Below are 19,148 nucleotides of genomic sequence, written 5' to 3'. Positions count from 1 at the left end.
AACTTGTAAAAGTAGGAGGTGGTCTCACCGATGGGCAGCACACAAACATCATGCAGAAACTAGGAAGTAATGTTTAGGAAGGAAACGTTCTTTGAAAGTCATGTAACTGAAAAAGGATTAGAAAGTTTATCCAGATGTGTGCAAAAGGGAAATTATATACATTATGTCTTCTGTGTTCGGAATTTTAGAGATGTTGTTACAGTATTAACACAAGCATCAGTGCTGGGGAAAGGGTGACCGAAGTATGCAAACAAAGTTATAAATGACCTGGAAGTTGGAGCATGCCAGTATTGATATGAGTAAGTGATGGGCGGAAGGGAATGCTCATTTCCCTTAATTCCAAGGAGGAGAAAGTAGAATATGGATGCATCTTCCATACTGCTGAAACCAGAACTTTGAGTAAGGAATGTGTGCGTGTGTGTTTGTGTGGATGTTAGTCTTTGTGTCGCTCGCATGGAAACTGAATCTGAAATACAATACTAGCTGGCTAAAAGCTGAATGCAGGCAAAGATATAAGGCTGATACAGGGTAAGAGGTAATATCTTGGTGACTGATTGCACTTAATGGTGTTGAATAACTCTGTTCAAAGAACTGTTAGCCATAAAATGAGTTAAATAAATTTGTTACATAGGTTTTGGTATAAATACTCATTCCTTCTATTGTGTAAAATTATTATTATTATTATTATTACTATTATTATTATTAATAATAATAATAATGCAAAAGATATACAACTTCAGAAGTCCTAACACATAGAAATCCAATTTGCAGTCTTGTTATATCATATGTAATGAATGCTGATCATTAAGCCACATATTGTCACAGACTGTGTCACACCACTGCTTGTTCCACTGACCTACAAGGTACTCCTTATTTATGTTTGTATGGAAAAGGAGGAGAACATATACATACAGAACTGTATGACTTTGTACATTGGATTTTGACTAGTGAATCGAAGGCAAACTTCTTGGGAATGAACATAAGATATTTCTGTCTTGCTATTTTAATTATTTATTTATTATTTATTTATTTGGTAAGTGAGGTGGTTATTAAGAAATATTTCCAGACACAATTTGGGCATGCACTGAGATATTCACAGTAAACTCATAATGATTACACTCTGTGTGCATATTACTCTAAAAAATGTATAGACCAGTTTTGTGTAGTGGGAGCTCAAAGAAGATATTTCATTTACATTAATTACAATTGACAATGTATGTTTATTCTTCTCTTGCCATAGAGGAGGAGTGGATGCTTCCTTTGTTTTATTTCTTGTCTGGATAAGTTGATAGAGGTCATTTTGTATAGATCATAATGTGTAGTATAAATCTGTAACATGGAGTTTTACAGCCAGTATGAGGCAGGTTTATAAATGGCTTAAGGTTCAGAGTAGCCGAGAACCTTGCCTTGTGTAGCAGCCAGGGTGCAGTGGTATTGAAAGTCTGAGACACTGATGTACCCTGTCCTGTATAGTATGGTTCACACTTTGATGCCAAAAGCATGAGGTGACATATTTTGCTTGTTATAGTTTGAAGGGTTCACTGATTTTCATGTTTTTTTATGTAAAATGCTGTATGTAGTGATATGTCAAATTCATTTTAAGGCAGCCTGATATACTCTTTAGTGCCAGTCCTGGCATTGGGGCTTAAAAGCACTTGATTTTCTAGTGTATCTATATTATCTGTTGGGATGCTGTTGTTAGCTTGGAGTGACAAAGGGGGCTCGAGATTTACTCCACGATACTGTAAAAATATTTATCCTTTTATGGGTGAACCATCAAAGAGCTAGGGAAGGCAGTCAACAAGAATATTGTTTAGACTGTTAGCAGTAAAAAAGATAATAGACTTTGTTTTATGTAAGTATTAAATTATTAAAGCCCCTGACTCATAAATATAATATAGCTTCAGACCAGAGAAAAACAGTGATCTTCTCCTACATATCAAAATAATTGACCCTCTGCATATAAAAATAGTATTTGATGTACTACAGATGAGTGAACCACTTCCACAATCAAGCACCCATACACAAAACTAGAGTTAATTAATCAAATTATTATTATTATTATTATTATATTATTATTAATGATTTGCAAATTAAGTCATTGATTATCCTTCTGTGTTTAGCCTAACTGCACATAAAACAATAAAAAAATGGGTCCCCTGCATATAATCCCTACCTAAAGACTTCACACTAACCTAATCTGAGGATCTTGTCAATAACAGCTCAGGTACACATACTGATGTAAATGCATCTGCTTCAACTGCTCACTTTATTAGCAATTGTAACAAAACAGATAAGAGGTTTCTGCAGGGGGCTCCCTAGCCCCAAAACATGATAACCTACTTTCAGATTCATGTTGAGTCATCAAAGATAATTCCAGTGCTGCATGAAAAATGAAAAAATGTTTGGCAAAAACACCTTCAATGAACAACTTAACAATTTTGCTCCCATGCATCCTCCCAAACTTATATGCCAACTCCAAGGTCACATAACAGTGGAGAAAAAAGGAGTCTCCACTATTGAATAAAGTAATTTTGGAGAACAGTACTCACTCTTTTTGTATTCGCCGAAATTACCTTCAATTACATGACCTGCTCCCCTTACATTCCATTATAAGAGGTAAGTCTCACGCTCCTCTTTATTATACTCGCTTCAAGTTCACAGCACATCATAAAGAAAGTGATCACTGGAATGCAAGGTAAAGCTTGCTTGCTTTTTATCTAAGTTGCACTCACCTTGGAACACCCAGAAATTACTGCAAAGCATGTGCATGAAAGTCAATTTATAAAGAAGCAATCAATGCAACTCTGATAAAATGCAAACTGAAGCCCATATGCTCATGCAAATGTAATTTATGCTCAAAAGATTAAGAATGAACGCATGTCATACTGAATAGTTAAAGGGTTTACAATAAATTGTAATGGTGGGTCCCGTGGCACAGAGGTTACAGATGCCAATTGCAGTAAATGGCTCTTCAGCTCAGTTTCCATTTAGGAATAATCTAGGATAATGTCTGTGCAGAGGTAACATTTTCTTCCTGTGTCATACTGATAAGTCACACTACCTACAGTATTTGGTTTCTGTGTACGGCATCATAAAATGATCTGTTATAATAAGGTACATAGACCAGTATGAATTGAGTTTGCTGCCTACATGGCCTAAAACTGGTGGCTAAATGAAGTTATAGTCTTCATGGCTTGTTTGTGTTTTGGACTCAGGTTTTTTTTTTACAGGATGGATTGGAGGAATTATGTTTTATGAAATATTTTAGCATAAATTAAGCTATATACAGTAGATGTGATATAATAACATTATCTAGGTGATATGTTCTTTCATTGGTATGAGTGCTTCATTGCATCACGAATGCTTTCTATGGACATCTCCAAGAATGCATGGATCATGCAATCCCAAACAAATCCAAGTCCCTCTCCACCAAAGGTAAGCGTCCTGTCTGGTGTACCTCAGCCATAAACAAATTGTATAACAAAAGAAGGAAGCTACTGCACGTCAGAGCAAAATCCCATGAAGGGAAGACATCTCTGATCAACATTAGCAGAAAACTACGATCTCTCATAAAAACATCCAAGGCCAACTTTGAGATAAAAATCGCTAAGGACACTAAAGATAACCACAAAGCCTTCTTCAGCTATGTTAGAAACCTGGGCGGAAACCCTCAGATATGCTCAGAGTTGGTTCACAACAATAAAAAATACACTGAACCCACAGATATTGCCAACATTCTGGCTGACAGATTCAGTGCAAATTTCTCCCCTCCTTCACCCCCAAAAGAAGAAATACTTATCCCAGCTGAATGTAATCTCCCTGTCATCTCAGATGTCCAAGTGAAAACCGCCCTAAACAAAGCAAAAAACACAGCATCAAAGGGATCTGACGGTATCCCGGGTTGCGTGTTACGTGAACTCCAAGAGGAGCTAAACCCACACATAAAAATGCTATTTAACCTTAGCCTTACTTTGGGATATGTACCTGAACACTGGCGTACAGCAACAGTGGTCCCACTCCACAAGGGGGGTGCCTCTACAGACCCTGGAAACTACCGCCCCATAAGCTTAACCAGCCTGGTCTGCAAAGCTATGGAAAGAATCAGTACGGAACTCATAAACAGAGACATAGGGGACCTACAGACACTTGATCCCACCCAGTTCGCCTTTGTAAAGGGCAGATCCTGCCTTTTAAACCTGGTTGACTTTTTCGAAACAGTCACTAGAGCCATTGACGAGGGCAAAGCAGTCCATACAGCATACCTGGACTTGGCTAAGGCCTTCGACACAATACCCCACTCAGGCATCATAGATAAGCTCAACAGCTTAAATGTAAATCCTTATGTCACTAGATGGGTTGCAAACTGGCTAAAGGACAGAACCCATAAAGTTAAAATCACTGGAGCAATGTCAGACTCAAAGCCAGTCATAAGTGGTGTCCCACAGGGATCTGTCCTGGGACCCCTCTTGTTCGGCATTTATTTCTCAGATGTTAAAGCAAACACGGGAGGGCTGTGGCTGACAAAGTTCGCAGATGACTGCAAACTAGGCACCATAGTCGATACACCAGCAGACACACACATCCTACAAAAAGGCCTCACAGAAACGGACAACTGGTGCCGGAGTCATGGCCTTAAACTAAATGCCAAAAAATGTATAGTCATCCTCTTTGGGAAAAACAAAGTACCCACAAATTATCACATAGACAGCAACCCACTGAGTACTGAAAATTAATCAGAGACCTAGGGACCCAAGTCGACAGCGACCTCGCATTTGATACCCACATTGCCAAAGTGGTTCAAAAAACATTCTACCTTGCACACCTCATCATGAAGGGATTCACATCCAGATCCAAGGATGTCATTGTACCCCTATATTCCTCCCTCATCAGACCCATGATTGAGTACAATGCTCCATTTGGTATATATCTCACCCGGCATTTGCAACAGCTGGAGAGACCACAAAAGTACCTCACCAAGAGGATCAAGGGTCTCCAACATATGTCTTATTCTGCCAGACTAAAGAAACTTCAGCTCTATTCAGTATCATACCGCCTGCTCAGAGGTGATCTCTGCCTGATATACAAGGCCATGTCCAATCAGGATCTGATGGACATGCTCCACCTCAAAAAATCCAAGTCCATCAGGACCACGAGAGCTAGATACTTAAACCTTGACACAAGTATGAATAGGACATGCCGGAGGGATAGATTCATAACCCAGAGGCTTCCCATGCTTTGGAACAAGATCCCAATTCGTATTAGGCAGAGCCCCTCACTGACTCTCTTCAAGAGAAATCTTGATGAGTGGATGGGAGATCATGAGTTTACCCCAGGGGTCACATCTGTGTCACTGCTAGACAGGGGCACAGTAAACTAATTCTATTATATAAGGGGACCTTCATTGTGTCACTACTAGACACAGTATTCTAAATTTATTCTGTACATTTTTGTACCATTTCATGGGGTGGCAAATGCCACATCACTATGGGTAGGCTTACAAATGCCCCAGGGCAGATAGCCTAGTACTATACTATGAAACTATGAAACTATTACCTAGCAGGTCCATCTACTTCCTGAACTGTTTGGAGTTATATGTGATTATTGTTTTCTGTTCATAAAAGTATTGTGTGTTATCTAACTCCTATTCTGCATTACATGTATGTTTTAATACATTTGTTGTAGTTTAGATTGCTATGACTTTGTTTCCAGATTGACCAACTAGCATTTCTCCGTTTCATTATAATTCTAACTTCATTTTGTAGCTATGACTCAGTACTTCCTTTGTTCTGTAGAGTACAGGCAAAGAGTTGTTGTCTAGTGGTGTGATCATGTTACAAAAACAATAAAGAGGTTTATTAGTCTTATGGTAGGAAGGACTGTGTTAACTGAATAGCATGTGCTGATGCATTTCTGAAGCATTGCTCTGCATTTGTACTGAAAGTGATGCAGATCATAATAGTAGATACTGTTATGTGGAATGGTCTCTGATGGCAATAGCCAAGAGTCCATGAGGCATAACTCTCAAGTGTCCAGATTTCTGCCTCATATATTTGGTCTTTTTTACATAAAATTTGAGTTTTTTTCTGAGAAATCATTGAGGATTGAAGTCACAAAATAACAACTTACATTTGAGTTTCAGACTTCATGTTCTTCAGATAAATTCATGCTAAGACAAACCATGTATTGTAGTAACTTTCTTCATTTATAACAGCAATATTTAAAACATGTCCCTATTTGTGGGCCTTTGTCCCTCCTTTGTTTTGAGCTTTGTTTAGGTTTCTTGTGCTAAGATGATGAGAGGTGTGCTAGGAGTGGGTTTTTTTTTTTCATTTTTATTGACAGTAAATAGTATTCACTAGTAAGGTAGTTTAGCCTTGTTAGCTCTTAATCAATGTGGCATGTGTATCTGGTATCTAGTAATGTACCAGATTATGCATTTAAACTGTAGGAGCAATGATAATATTACAAAATCACCATGTTATGATGTTGCCAGTGTTAATGTTGCAATCCAAAAACACTGTGTTATGATATATGCCATTCTTTAATGTAATAATCCACAATCACTTTTATGATGTTGCCATTATTTAATGCTATAATCCAAACTCAGTGATATGATGCTGCCATTATTTGATGTAATAATGTAAATCACTGCTTTATGATGTTGCCATAGAATTGTAATGCAAACTCACTGTGTTATGATATCAGCATTGATTAATGTTATAATCCAAAGCCATTACATTATGAAGTTGCCATTAATAATATAATCCAAAAATACTCCATTATGATGTTGCCGTTGTTTAATATTATAATCCAAAATTACTGCATAATGATGTCACCATTGTTTAATGTTATAATCCACAGTTGCTGCATAATGATGTCACCATTGTTTAATTTTATAATCCACAATCACTGCATAATGATGTCACCATTCTTTACATAATGTCACCATTGTTTAATGTTATAATCCACAATCACTGCATAATGATGTCACCATTGTTTAATTTTATAATCCTCAGTCGCTGCATTAATGATGTCACCATTCTTTAATGTTATAATCCAGAACTGCTGCATAATGATGTCACCATTGTTTAATGTTATAATCCACAATCACTGCACAATGATGTCATCATTCTTTGATGTTATAATCCACAATCACTGCATAATGATGTCATCATTCTTTAATGTTATAACCCACAATCACTGCATAATGATGTCACCACTGTTTAATTCTGTAATCCAAATTGTCACCACAGTTGTCATTATCATTCTTATTGAGCACCTGCAACCTGAAAGCTCTTCAAACAAGTATAAAGTTGCCTTTTCTACAGGATATTATAATATTAATTATATTGCTCAAAAATGCCTGAAGAAGATGGTTACAATTTGACTATCAGATGTAAATCAATATAGTTATATATGCTTAAAGTTTTGAAAGGAACATTTCTAAATACATTTCAACACTTTAGGTGAGATAAAAAATGCACTTAGCTTTAATGCATAGTTGTGGCAAAGCCGAATGGCATGCACCTGGCAGCAGTACAAAACACGACATGATATACCAGAGCTTGCTGCTGACAGCAAGCTGTTCATACTTACTATTCACTTCCTGGTGATCAGGCTCATGATTCAGAACTAGTATGCAGTGGATTACATTCAGAGATAGTGGGCAAACATCTGCAACTTTATGCATCTAGTTACTACAGAAGTGGAATACCTTGAGCATCAAGTGCCTGGAGTATAAAACACCAAGAAACAGAATGCTGATCACTGTTTTCCACAGGAAATCACTTCTGATGAAGTTTCGAAGTGTGTACCCTGTGAAAATCACTACTGGTATGATTTCCAAGTGTGCACCCAGCAGAACTCATTGCTGGTGTCATTTCCAAGTGTGCACACAACAGAAATCACTACTGGTGTCATTTCTAAGTGTACACCCAGCAGAAATCACTACTGGTGTCATTTCTAAATATGATACAGTAACTCCTTTCTTTTCAGAGATTCCTAACTTGTTTGAGTTGGTGTAGCCAGAAAGATTTATATATATATATATATATATATATATATATATATATATATATAGAGCCTCAATCCATTTTCCCACTTTTTGCACATGTCACTTCAACAGTGACAATCATCTAAAGCTAAGGTTTATACCACCAGGTGGCTAGCTCTGCAATGGTAGTTCATCTGTACCACTCACTCACACACAGTCACACCTATAGCCAATTTAGAATGTCCAATCCACCTACTGCAAGTCTTTGGAATGTGGGAGGAAACCAGAGCATGCGGAGGAAACCCATGCAACCTCAGGGAGGACAGAAGGCACCGCAACTGAGAACTGAACCGGAGAACCTCTTGCTGTGAGGCGGCAATGCTAACCGCTGCATCACTGCAGCTGCCTCCATATATCTTTGTTTTTGGGGTGTGAGGGGATGCACCTCACATCTTGATGGAGTGCAGGCATGCTTGCTCCCCTGCAAAAAGCTTACAGTTTCCTTTTTCACCCCTCTGTGTGGGCATTACTTTTTGATTGTTTCTGATGTTCAAGATTTTGTCTTTTGACATTCCATAGTAAAACCCATACAGCATTTATAACAATTTTGAATTATTACTATAGCTGAATTGTGAATATAAAGATGTTATTATTTTTTTCTGCAAATCACTAAAATTAAATATGCTTACTTAGTAGGGTACCACACAGATGAGCAAGTAACATCCCTTGTGTGACATATGACATCATTATTACATCAAGTTACTAGATATAACACAGCACTGAGAAAGGGAGCTGCTTTCAATGTCCATAATGAATACTGATAAGAGTTCCATTTGGAGTTTAATGTTATAATCCAAAATCACTGCATTATGAACTTCCCATTGTTTAATGTTGCTTTCTTCTACATGAGCAATATGCCTGAAGGTCAGTAACATATAGTGCCACGTTCTACTGAAGATTACTAAATGAAAGGCACATTTAGTATTTCAAGAGGTCCAAACAATGCATATGATGCATTTGTGAACAAATCATGAAGGATAAAATGCTGAACAGTTAGTGCATTGTGAATAAAAATTAAAATGATTGCTGAAAAATATAAAGATCATAAGGAGAATTGTAAAGACGAATCAACAGAGTTACAAGACTAATACCTACTCTCATACAGCACCCCCTCAAGAAGAGTAAAGGAGGTCAGTCTGAGAATAAATTTGTAAGTACCCATCCAATCATCCAACTTTAATATGATGGATACTAAGGCATCACTTTGCTTAACTTGCAGGAGGTGTTTGTTCCAGAGGTGAGCTAGGTGTTGGGTAATAAATTTGTCTCTTCAACGCATTTTATTTACATGCTGGTAGAGATTTTACTCTTTATTCCTGGTATTAGGGAAACTATGTCACAAGCAAAGATACAGGAGAGCAAGACAGATGTTCCTCCGAATAGTACAGAATTCTAGACATAGATTGTCATGCAGGAACCTATAAGAAACTTAGTAAAAGACTTGCGCTTGAAACATTTCTGTGTAGCCCTGGGACTTTAGGTCAACAATCTTCTTGGTTAAGAAGATCTGATGCCTTTCATTTTTCTTAATATGTCTAGAAAGGTACATCCCGAGGGTAATATACTTAAGTTGTCTAAATAGGCCTACATAAATGAGAATTAAGACTTCATTTGCTACATTTGTCACATTACAGTCATAAAATTACAGAAATAAGACTTGTATCATAACTGAGAACTGAACCTTGGTCCTTTAAACCCATATAATGAACTGAGGTATATATAAATGGCTGGATACTATTGAGGCATGGTTGAAGTGTGAGTAGCTTGTTATGGGATGCATTTCTGATTCTTATTGATGATTGCCTAGTTGAGTTTTTTAAAGAAAAAATTGTGGAGTCTCCTGGCTCGTTTTTCACAAGAGTTCAGTAGTCTGATGGAGAGAGGAAAGAAACTGTTGTTAAGTCTAGAAGTCCGACAGTGCATAGAGAGGCAGTGGATATCTTCTTGGCTCTAATGATGCAGCATGATTCATGTAGGTCTTCCAGAGCTGCAAGAGAGGAACCAATGATTTTCTCTGCTGCCCTTACAACTCGCCTGAGAGCCTTGTGATCAGAGGTGTTGCAGCCCCCATACTAGACAGCAATGTTATTGGCAAGGACGCTTTCGATGGTACCCCTGTAAAAAGTTTGGAGGATGGTCTTTGATAGTTTTGCCTTCCTCAGCTTTCTTAGGAAGTGCAATCATTGCTGAGATTTTTTGACCATGTAAGATACATGGACTAACCTGGACAGGTCCTCAGTGATATGTACTCCCCGAAACTTTGATGAAGTCTGTCTTAAGACAAAAACACATGTAAAGCAGGGCGTTTATGTGTTTTTAGCTTGCATTTCAAGGATTCGTGTTTTGGACTAATAAACTTTGCCTTCAGTCATTTCGGTGCTGGTTGTTCTTCCCGGATACTTTTCTTCTGGTTACTCCCAGAAACGTTGCATTTTTGACCCTTTCCACTGTCATTCCTTTCATTTCTAGAGGATGGTGTGGTTCTTGAGACCTGCAAAAATCCACAATCATTTGTTAGTCTTGCTGACATTCAGTGCTAAGTTTGTCATACCAGCCCAACAGATGTTCGATCTCATTCCTGTAGGCCGTCTCCTCTCCATCTCTGACCAGAACTATGACTGTGGTGTCATCCTTAAATTTAATGATTTTATTGGACTCATGTCTGGCCATACAGTCATGTGTCAGCAAGGTGAATAGGACAGGACTTAAGATGCACCCCTGTGGTACTCCTGTATTCAGGTTTATTTTTTGGGAACTTTTGACGCCCACACAAACCCTTTGAGGCCTTTTTGTGAGGAAGCCTAGAATCCAATTACATATGTGGGAGTTGATGCCTGACTGTAATAGTTTCATTATCAGATTCTGAGGGATAACAGTACTGAAGGCAGAACTGAAGTCTATGAATAGTAGTCTTGCATAGCAGTTCTTGCCTTCCAAGTGGGTCAAAGTTTCGTGGCCTGCTAGAGAGATGGCATCCGATGTACTACGGTTCATCCTATATGCAAACTGCATTGTGTCCAGAGTCACTGGTATGCTTCAGGCTACGTGATCTTTAACCAGCATCTCAAAGCATTTCATCACTGTCGAGGTTAAAGCCACTGGTCAGTAGTCATTCAGAGTTGCTGGTTGTGATTTCTTGAGTAACCGATTGATGGTCATCTTCTTGAAACATTTTGGTACACTGGCTAGTTGTAGAGAAGTACTGAAGATGTCCGTGAGTACTAGTGCCAGATCTTTCACACATTCCTGTAGTACCCTACCCATGATGTTATCTGAGCCAGCTGCTCTCCAAGGTTTGACCCGTTTTAAGGTTCTGATGACATCAGTTCATCAGGCTCAGCACTACTTCATCCTTGTCAACAGGTAGTTTATTTGCCACCGTGCTACAGTACTGTGATAAGAATATGGTAAAAAAAAAAAATCAACTTAAAAGACATGGGCAGGCAAATGGGACCTGCCTCAAGCTGTCACTCAAAGAGAGAGGATTGCAGTTTGGCAGTTGTTAACAAGATATGCTATAGGGTAAAAGGGAGAAATATGCTATTGCTATCTGTAAAATGTATGGATATAGCAAAATTATTTGGTCATTAGGTATATTGGCAGAATACCAACACATGCTTTATTCCTGAAAATAACAAAATCATATTTGCTGTTTTTCATAAGAAATTATAGACTTTTACTATTTATTTTCATTAGAGTTTAAATTTGCCTTAGTATTATGAATAATGATTTAAAGCAGGTAAACTTTTTTATTTTAAAATGGTGCAGAGATTTAGACAGAAACGTTGCTCAAGTAAAAAGAATAGCAATCCAGACAGAATGCCGATCTAGGCCTCAAAACACGTTGAAAAGTCATAAGGCATCATGTTTCAGAGGAAGCTTTGTTTATTTACTTCAGTACCTCAGTGTCAGTATTTCAAAGGCATTAAAAGAAAATTAACTCACGTTTTCTTATACACCTTACCCAATTAAAGCTAATCAAACATTAACCAAAGATTACAAAAACAGAAAATGACATTACCAGTCGTGTAATGTAATGCAAACAAACGTAGAGATATGCTTCAAACCTCAAGATCATAGCGGCAAGTAATGGAGAGAGAGAGCAGCATTGCTCATATAAAAACACTTCTTAATTGATTTACTGTTAATTTATTGTTAATTTCTCAAACAACGTATCATATTTCAAAATAGCCCATGACATATTGTGTTGAAGGAGCCCCTTAGCTTTCCTTGCAGTAATTCTTTAACTGATCTTATGACCAAATTTTAACTGATCACATTTCCTCTCCTAAAAAGCATAAAAATGGGACACATAATTTTAAAGGGCATTGTTTTTTCCTTACATTGCGAAATGTTCTAATATTCTTTAAGATTTACTATCTCTGTAGTATAACACTTTAAAGGGTATAAATGCAAATCAATTAATTAATAAACCACTCCCACTAAATTACGCTCAGAATACTCTCATAAATAAATATTTGTTCATTAATCATCCTGATATCACTATCTAATGCATATCCACAAGGTGAACAGCCCTCACAATAATTCTCTTCATGGTTACAAAATTTGTTTCACTCTCTCTGACACTAACATCTCTTGGGTAGGAATATTCCCTGTAATTCAGAGATTCGTGTTACCAGCGCTCAATAGATAATGTGGGACTGACAATTACCACAATGGTTAGAACCTGCAATTTAGAAACAAGGTAAGAGCTGCTCCAAGGGACACCTTGTTACCAACTAATTACCATGTCTATGAATTAAATGCTGACCACTCTAGTGTCCTCCCTTCCAGCCCATACATTGTGAATGCACAGGTACCTCCCAAGACACTTACAAGCACACATGCAGACACCCATGCACACACACACACACACACACACACACACACACACACACACACACACACACACACACACACACTCATGTTCAGCAAACCATTCACTAAGATACCTGAACATATGCTCACACAGATACCCACACAAACACACACACACACACACACACACACACACACACACACACACACACACACACAATCACACATTTATGCAACCACATTCATGCCTCTGCAGACAGGCACACACACATACACACACACAGACATGCATTAGTGCACACACACACACACACACACGTGCATACACATGCACACACACACACACACACACACACACACACACACACACACACACACACACACACACGCATGCACATTTATGCAACCACATTCATACCTCTACAGAGGGGCACACACACACAGACACTCACGCTTGGGTATACACACACACACACACACACACACACACACACACACACACACGCGCGCGCGTGCGCGCAAATGCAGATTTATATAACCACATTCATGCCTCTACTGACAAGCACATACACATACACACACATAGACACTCATGCGTGAGTACATACACGCACACACACACACACACACACACACACACACACACACACACACACACACACACACACACACAAATGTGCACAGATGGTTCCAGAATACCTTCCAGTAGTAGCAGTATGAGCCATGACCATTGCATACAGATGAATGGATATATCTGCTATCAAAAGACATCATAGACCCTTTTCTCCTTGTGAAAAAATAACTTGGCAGAGTGACTCTCCACAATGTCCTGGTGAGTTATCCAGATGCTGTTGCCATTTCTAGTGTTGAGAACTTAGTTAATTTACACTAGCCACTTCCCTTGACTATCATGTTAGTCTGTAGCTTCCATAGTATGACTGTTGTTCATTCTATGACTTATGTTCATATACCAGACCAGTGAAAGAAGAGGCTATAAATCATTCAGGCTTACCACATTAGGGAAACCTTTGGAGTTAAGCTTTCTGTGAGTAAAACCTTTCTATATTCTAGGACTAGCATGTTAGAAAATAAATATCCTTGCTGTTATTGACACTGGACCTGGAAGACATCCCTGTTTCGTTGCACTTTCATAAATACACCTTCTTTAGGAGGTTAAAAGTAAGCATCTAGTGCATGCAAAGCTCCCATTGCATGTTCAAGTGCTGTAGATGTGAGTCTCAGAAATGGCAAGCTTGTACCACAAGAGGGAAATCTGTGCTAATTCGAAAAATTGTTTTATCTTGTATAAGTCCCTCTTTTTTCAAAGTTCATCAGTCACAAAGATGTATTAGTTGGGGGAAAGGCAGTTCCCCCACATTAGGGGTGCAAGGCACCTACAAAAAACATTTTAATGTGTAACAGCATGTTTTGCATTTCTGGTTATTTGAATGTTGCACAGTGTTTTAGAATTGCAAGCTTTACAGGACTCAATCTAAAGCTTCTGGTAGGTTATCCTGTATACCATCCTTGGTAGCAGACTGTGTACAATATTTCCTGCTACCTGATTGAAGATTTATTTTCCAGAACATAACAAATAAGCAATGCAAAAGTCCAGCAAATGGCGCAAGGATGTCAGAAAATTGAAATTAAAGTAGTTACCTTTAATTATTATGTAATGGGCCAGAATACAAAAAATGTGAAACGAGGCTGAGGAAGTTAAGTTAAAAAAAGGACTGTGAAATGCATGTAGATGATAAGATTGAAACTATATCATGAGCAAGGAGCCTGGTAGGCATTGCAGTAAAACAATGCGTTATTGTAATCAGTGTTACAGCATGTGGAAGTGACGCAGAAAGGAGTAAAGGAAGAAGCATTAAAGCAAGGCTATGTTTTTAAACACTGGAATGAGAGTGAAAGCTGTCGCCTACTATAAAAGTAGGCTGGCTGTTTGTGTAGCATGCTTTATGAAAAAAAGCGTTTTTGTTCTGGTTAAAAATGAGACAGAAATAGTTATGGAAACTAATCAAAAAACAGAGACTGTTATGAATTGGAAGATTGCCATTAAATGCTTTAAAATGAAACCTGAAAATGTAGTCTCTTGTGGCGTTGTGTTTCTTATGAAATTGAAATACTAGCATAGGACAAATGATTATCAGTTTGTACTGAATGATGCTTGCATTCACTTGTACATCAATTGCTTTTGAAAGCAAAATAAAATCATGAGCCAGTTCTAGAAGCCTGTGGCATGGAGTAACATAGCCAGCTGAGCAATGTACACAATGCTTGATTCTAAAAAACAGGGCTCCACTATTCCTCGTTCAGGGTATACTATTAGGGTTTATATTATATAAAATATTCCAGATGGTCCCAATAGAATCCTCAGCCAAACTGAAAAACGATGTAGTATGAACGATGTAGGTTTATATTATATACTCGAGGTTTCAAAACTTCGAACCTCATATGATCGACACCATTTGAGCGAAGTTTGAAACATCAATATATAATAAAAAAAAAAAAAACTTACCTAAATGCTCTGAGCATGCCCCCCTGCACCCCCCTATGTTAGGGGCTGCACCCCCCACACCCCAACTACTTAAATATACCAGCTCCGAGATAGCACTTCAGTGCAGAAAAGGGAAATCATCCCATTCTGTGCCATACGGAGCCATTTGTTTTAACCTTCGAACTTGTAAAAGTTTGATCATATGGTGTTGACCATGTGACATTCGAACTTTTACAAGTTCAAGGTTATAATAGGAAACCTACTATTAGGGACTGTGGAGCCCTATGCATGATTTCATAAGTGCAGTCAAGCTCACCTCATCAAAATGACTTGGTGTTGCACATTGTTGATGCTTGTCAGTGTACAACACTGAATCAAAGGTTAACATAATTGAATTGAATGGGCTTCTTAGTGAGAACAAAACTCTGTGTAGAGCTAGGTACCACAGGCATAGGTGTAAAGCTGGATTGCTTGCAGCACATAGTTTCACAAACAGACTCAGGAGAGCTTGCCGTGGTCCATGTGCATGCACAGTAGTGAGTAGTGCAGTTACAGCATCTTTTAATTTGTTTTCACAAAAATATTGTTTTCCATGGCGGGCTAATAGCCCCACATCTACTTCCCAAATTCTTAGCTTAGTGAATACAGGTATAACAGCCATGCTACCATGTTTACATTTATCACGCTGCACTATAGATGGATCTGTGGCACTGAAAGCTTCATGTCCATGTAGTACCACCTGTATATCAGAGCTAGCACTGTAAGCAGGCTCCCTGCTTTTAATAAACAGGTGTATCTTACAGATGGAGCTGATCTCATAACCACAGTTGTTGGCCCCACTGAGGCTTTGGGCAACTTTGCCACTATACTCAGACTAGATAATGCTGTTCTTTGACAATGAATATTACTGAATCTCATTATCTTGCCTGTGTACTGGACCCCTATTCACTTCAATAACTATAAAAGTCACACTGCCTTTGAACTGCCTTACCTTCAGACAGTGGAAACACTCTTACTGCCAACTTCTTGCATCAAAGCTCCACATTAGAGACATATTACCTATGTTAAATCTGCAGATAATACAACTTCACTGATTAGACCCATCTTTGCAAAGGTAATTGGCACAAAAAGCATTTTGTTAGCTTGCACCAGCAGCTTATGAGTCCCTGCCACAGACCATCAGAAAACTGACAGAATTGCCCAAATTCAAGAAAAACCTCATCCATCTGCTCCACAAATGCAGTTCTTTGAAAATGGCTTGAAGATCAAAGAAATCAGCACATACCTTATTGTTGCTTAACTGTATATTACTGTATCGGGTGTGTGTACTGTAACAGAGCTGCAAGAATCAATTTGGGTACCTTTGTACGTTAATATCATATGTTATAGGCTCGTAGGTCATGGATAAAAACGGTCTTTGAACCAGAGCCCCCCTCCCCCAGTTAACAAAGAAAATAAAATTAATAATATGACTCCTGCCCTCTGAGATGATGTCCTCCTGGTTAGTGGGAGGTTTAGATTATCATATTCAGAGAAAAAAACAGGTAAAATGGCATAGGTCACACATTCTCGTTGCTCTAATGTTTTCTAATAGAACCCCACTGGTAATCAAAATGTGAAGAAAGTCTTATTGCCTACTCAGAATGGAAAAGTACTTCAAGTTTTGTATAGAAAAGAAGAAAACTCTTTAAGTAAAGAAAAATGAAACCAAATAATAAATAACTTAGTTTGAACTTCAGAAGCAGATATTTGGAAAAAGTACATTTTTGAAGTGGATTGCACTAAATAAGATTTTTGATCTCAAAACATGATTGAAAACTAAGTTTAGTGAGTCGGTTAAAACGGGAAAAAGTAATGGGGGTAAATACTTTACCTTCATATACTGGGGTTGCACCACCTGTTGCCTCAGACTGCTGAAATCAACTCCTAGCTCACTGTAGCTTGGGGGATAGATACCCCTCAGCACAGTGAAGCAGCATTTAAACTGGTGGCTCCTGTTCATAAATGGCACAACTTGTTCATCTCAGGTGGATGCAGTCAGGCGGTTCAGTTTTACTGGCTGGTATTAAGGAATATTACATAATGTTTGAGTATGTAACCTGAGGTAATCTGGTGATCTAGAGTGTAGGAGGTGGCGGAGAAAATAAGTATATGACATTTCTTTTTGGCATCTACCTTTGGGAAGTAAAAACTAATACCAAAGTGCTCTGGCTGTCCAAGTTTGTAGATGACTGCAGACTTGGAGCAGTCATTGAACCCCCAAATGACTTATCCATCCTACAGGAAGTTTGTCCTAAATTAATAAATTGGTGCAAAATCATGGACTGAAACTAAATGCCAAAAATGCATTATTATATACTTCAAGAAGTCATCTACCCCAGGGAGCTACCACATTCACAATATATCCCTAAGATGTGGCCCAGTTTAGGATTTGGCAACTTATGTGGACAGTGACATTTGACCAACATGTGTCCATTATGGTAAGAAAGTCCTTCTATTTTGCACAGCTTATAAAGCAAATGCATCTAAATCTAGGGATGTCATTGCCCCCCTTTACTTAGCATTCATTAGACCAATCATTGAATATAATGCCCCTTTTGGCTCATATCTAATCCAGACACATGCAACAACTGGAATGCCTGCAGAGGCACCTTACTAAAAGGATACAAGGCCTAACCGACATGTCCTACATGGACTGACTCAAAGCCCTGTCACTATACTTGGTATCCTACAGACTGAAAAGAAGTGACCTGTGTCTGGCATGCAGGGCATTCTCTGACCCATTACTTAGTATTTTTTGCATATCATCAAGTCAAATGACATCAGAAATACTTGGTCTAGGGATCTAAACATCTTCTATATCATGAATGGAATGTTTTGGAGGGATAGCTATATCTCATGGAAAATGCCACTGCTTTGAACACACTCCCACATCCAGATAAAACAAACTTAATTCCTGTCCATATTCAAGTTCAACTTAGCTCTATAAATGTGGAACAGAGAATTTACCCCTGGACTGCCCCTGTACTACTAATGGACAGGGGAAGCTCCTAAATGCTTTATCCTAAATGGTGATAAACAGTTTTCTTATTTAAGGCATTCACCTGTTTCCTCTTCAGCTACAAGATCTCTGAGTTTAAAACTGCTGTTTGGCTGCATTGATTTTTGGATTTTTCCCACCCAAATGCCCAACTCTTTTTGTGGTTTTAAACTTGCTGCCTTTTAGTTGCCTGCCCCTACTGTAAACTAGAGTTTGCAAGCCCTTCCCAGTGCTGTTTATACTGGACACCAATAACTGATAAGGCATTCGCATTAGACTCTTAAAGCTCGAGCTAGCCTCTGTTTCATATAATCCAGTTTTCTAGTACACACTGAAAAAAAAGTGTTAAACTGAACTGTGTAATTTTTCTTTTATGTATTTTCTCTGCTTTAAACCAAAGTTCACTGTTTTCATTTTTAACTTGGTCTGGGACCTTAGTCTTGTAGTATCCTACACAGTAGTGGGAGAATTGTGAGTTGCTGCAGAATCTATCCTCATTTATTTAATTTCTACTGCTTTATACTGTTTGTGTTTTACTTGGTCTGGGACCTTAGTCTTGTAGTATCCTACACAGTAGTGGGAGAATTGTGAGTTGCTGCAGAATCTATCCTCATTTATTTAATTTCTACTGCTTTATACTGTTTGTGTTTTACTTGGTCTGGGACCTTAGTCCAGTCTTGTAGTATCACTCATAATAGTGAGAGCATTGTGAATTGCTGTAGGATCCGAAC

At 38.3% G+C, this 19,148-nt stretch overlaps 1 protein-coding gene across 13 annotated transcripts in view; it reads left to right on the top strand.

Moving 5' to 3' along the window:
- The window catches only part of DLG2 (discs large MAGUK scaffold protein 2), a 4,792,098-nt gene that overhangs the window by 3,840,576 nt on the left and 932,374 nt on the right, over positions 1-19,148 (top strand). Inside the window, exon 1 of one of the 13 annotated variants that reach the window (XM_044071161.1) lies at positions 117-299. The exons of 11 other annotated variants lie outside the window; for them this stretch is intronic. In XM_044071161.1, coding sequence (XP_043927096.1) covers positions 263-299 — 37 coding nt within the window. In that variant the 5' untranslated portion in view covers positions 117-262. Of the gene's footprint in view, positions 1-116; positions 300-333; positions 400-19,148 lie in introns of those variants that run through there. One more of the 13 variants, XM_044071164.1, reaches the window with a different exon arrangement.

Source organism: Protopterus annectens, chromosome 5.part0 (assembly GCF_019279795.1).
Source record: "Protopterus annectens isolate FY-2018-M chromosome 5.part0, PAN1.0, whole genome shotgun sequence".
NCBI lineage: Eukaryota > Metazoa > Chordata > Ceratodontiformes > Protopteridae > Protopterus > Protopterus annectens.
Note: the sequence above shows the minus strand (reverse complement) of the source record. Positions and strands in the feature narration are given on the sequence as shown.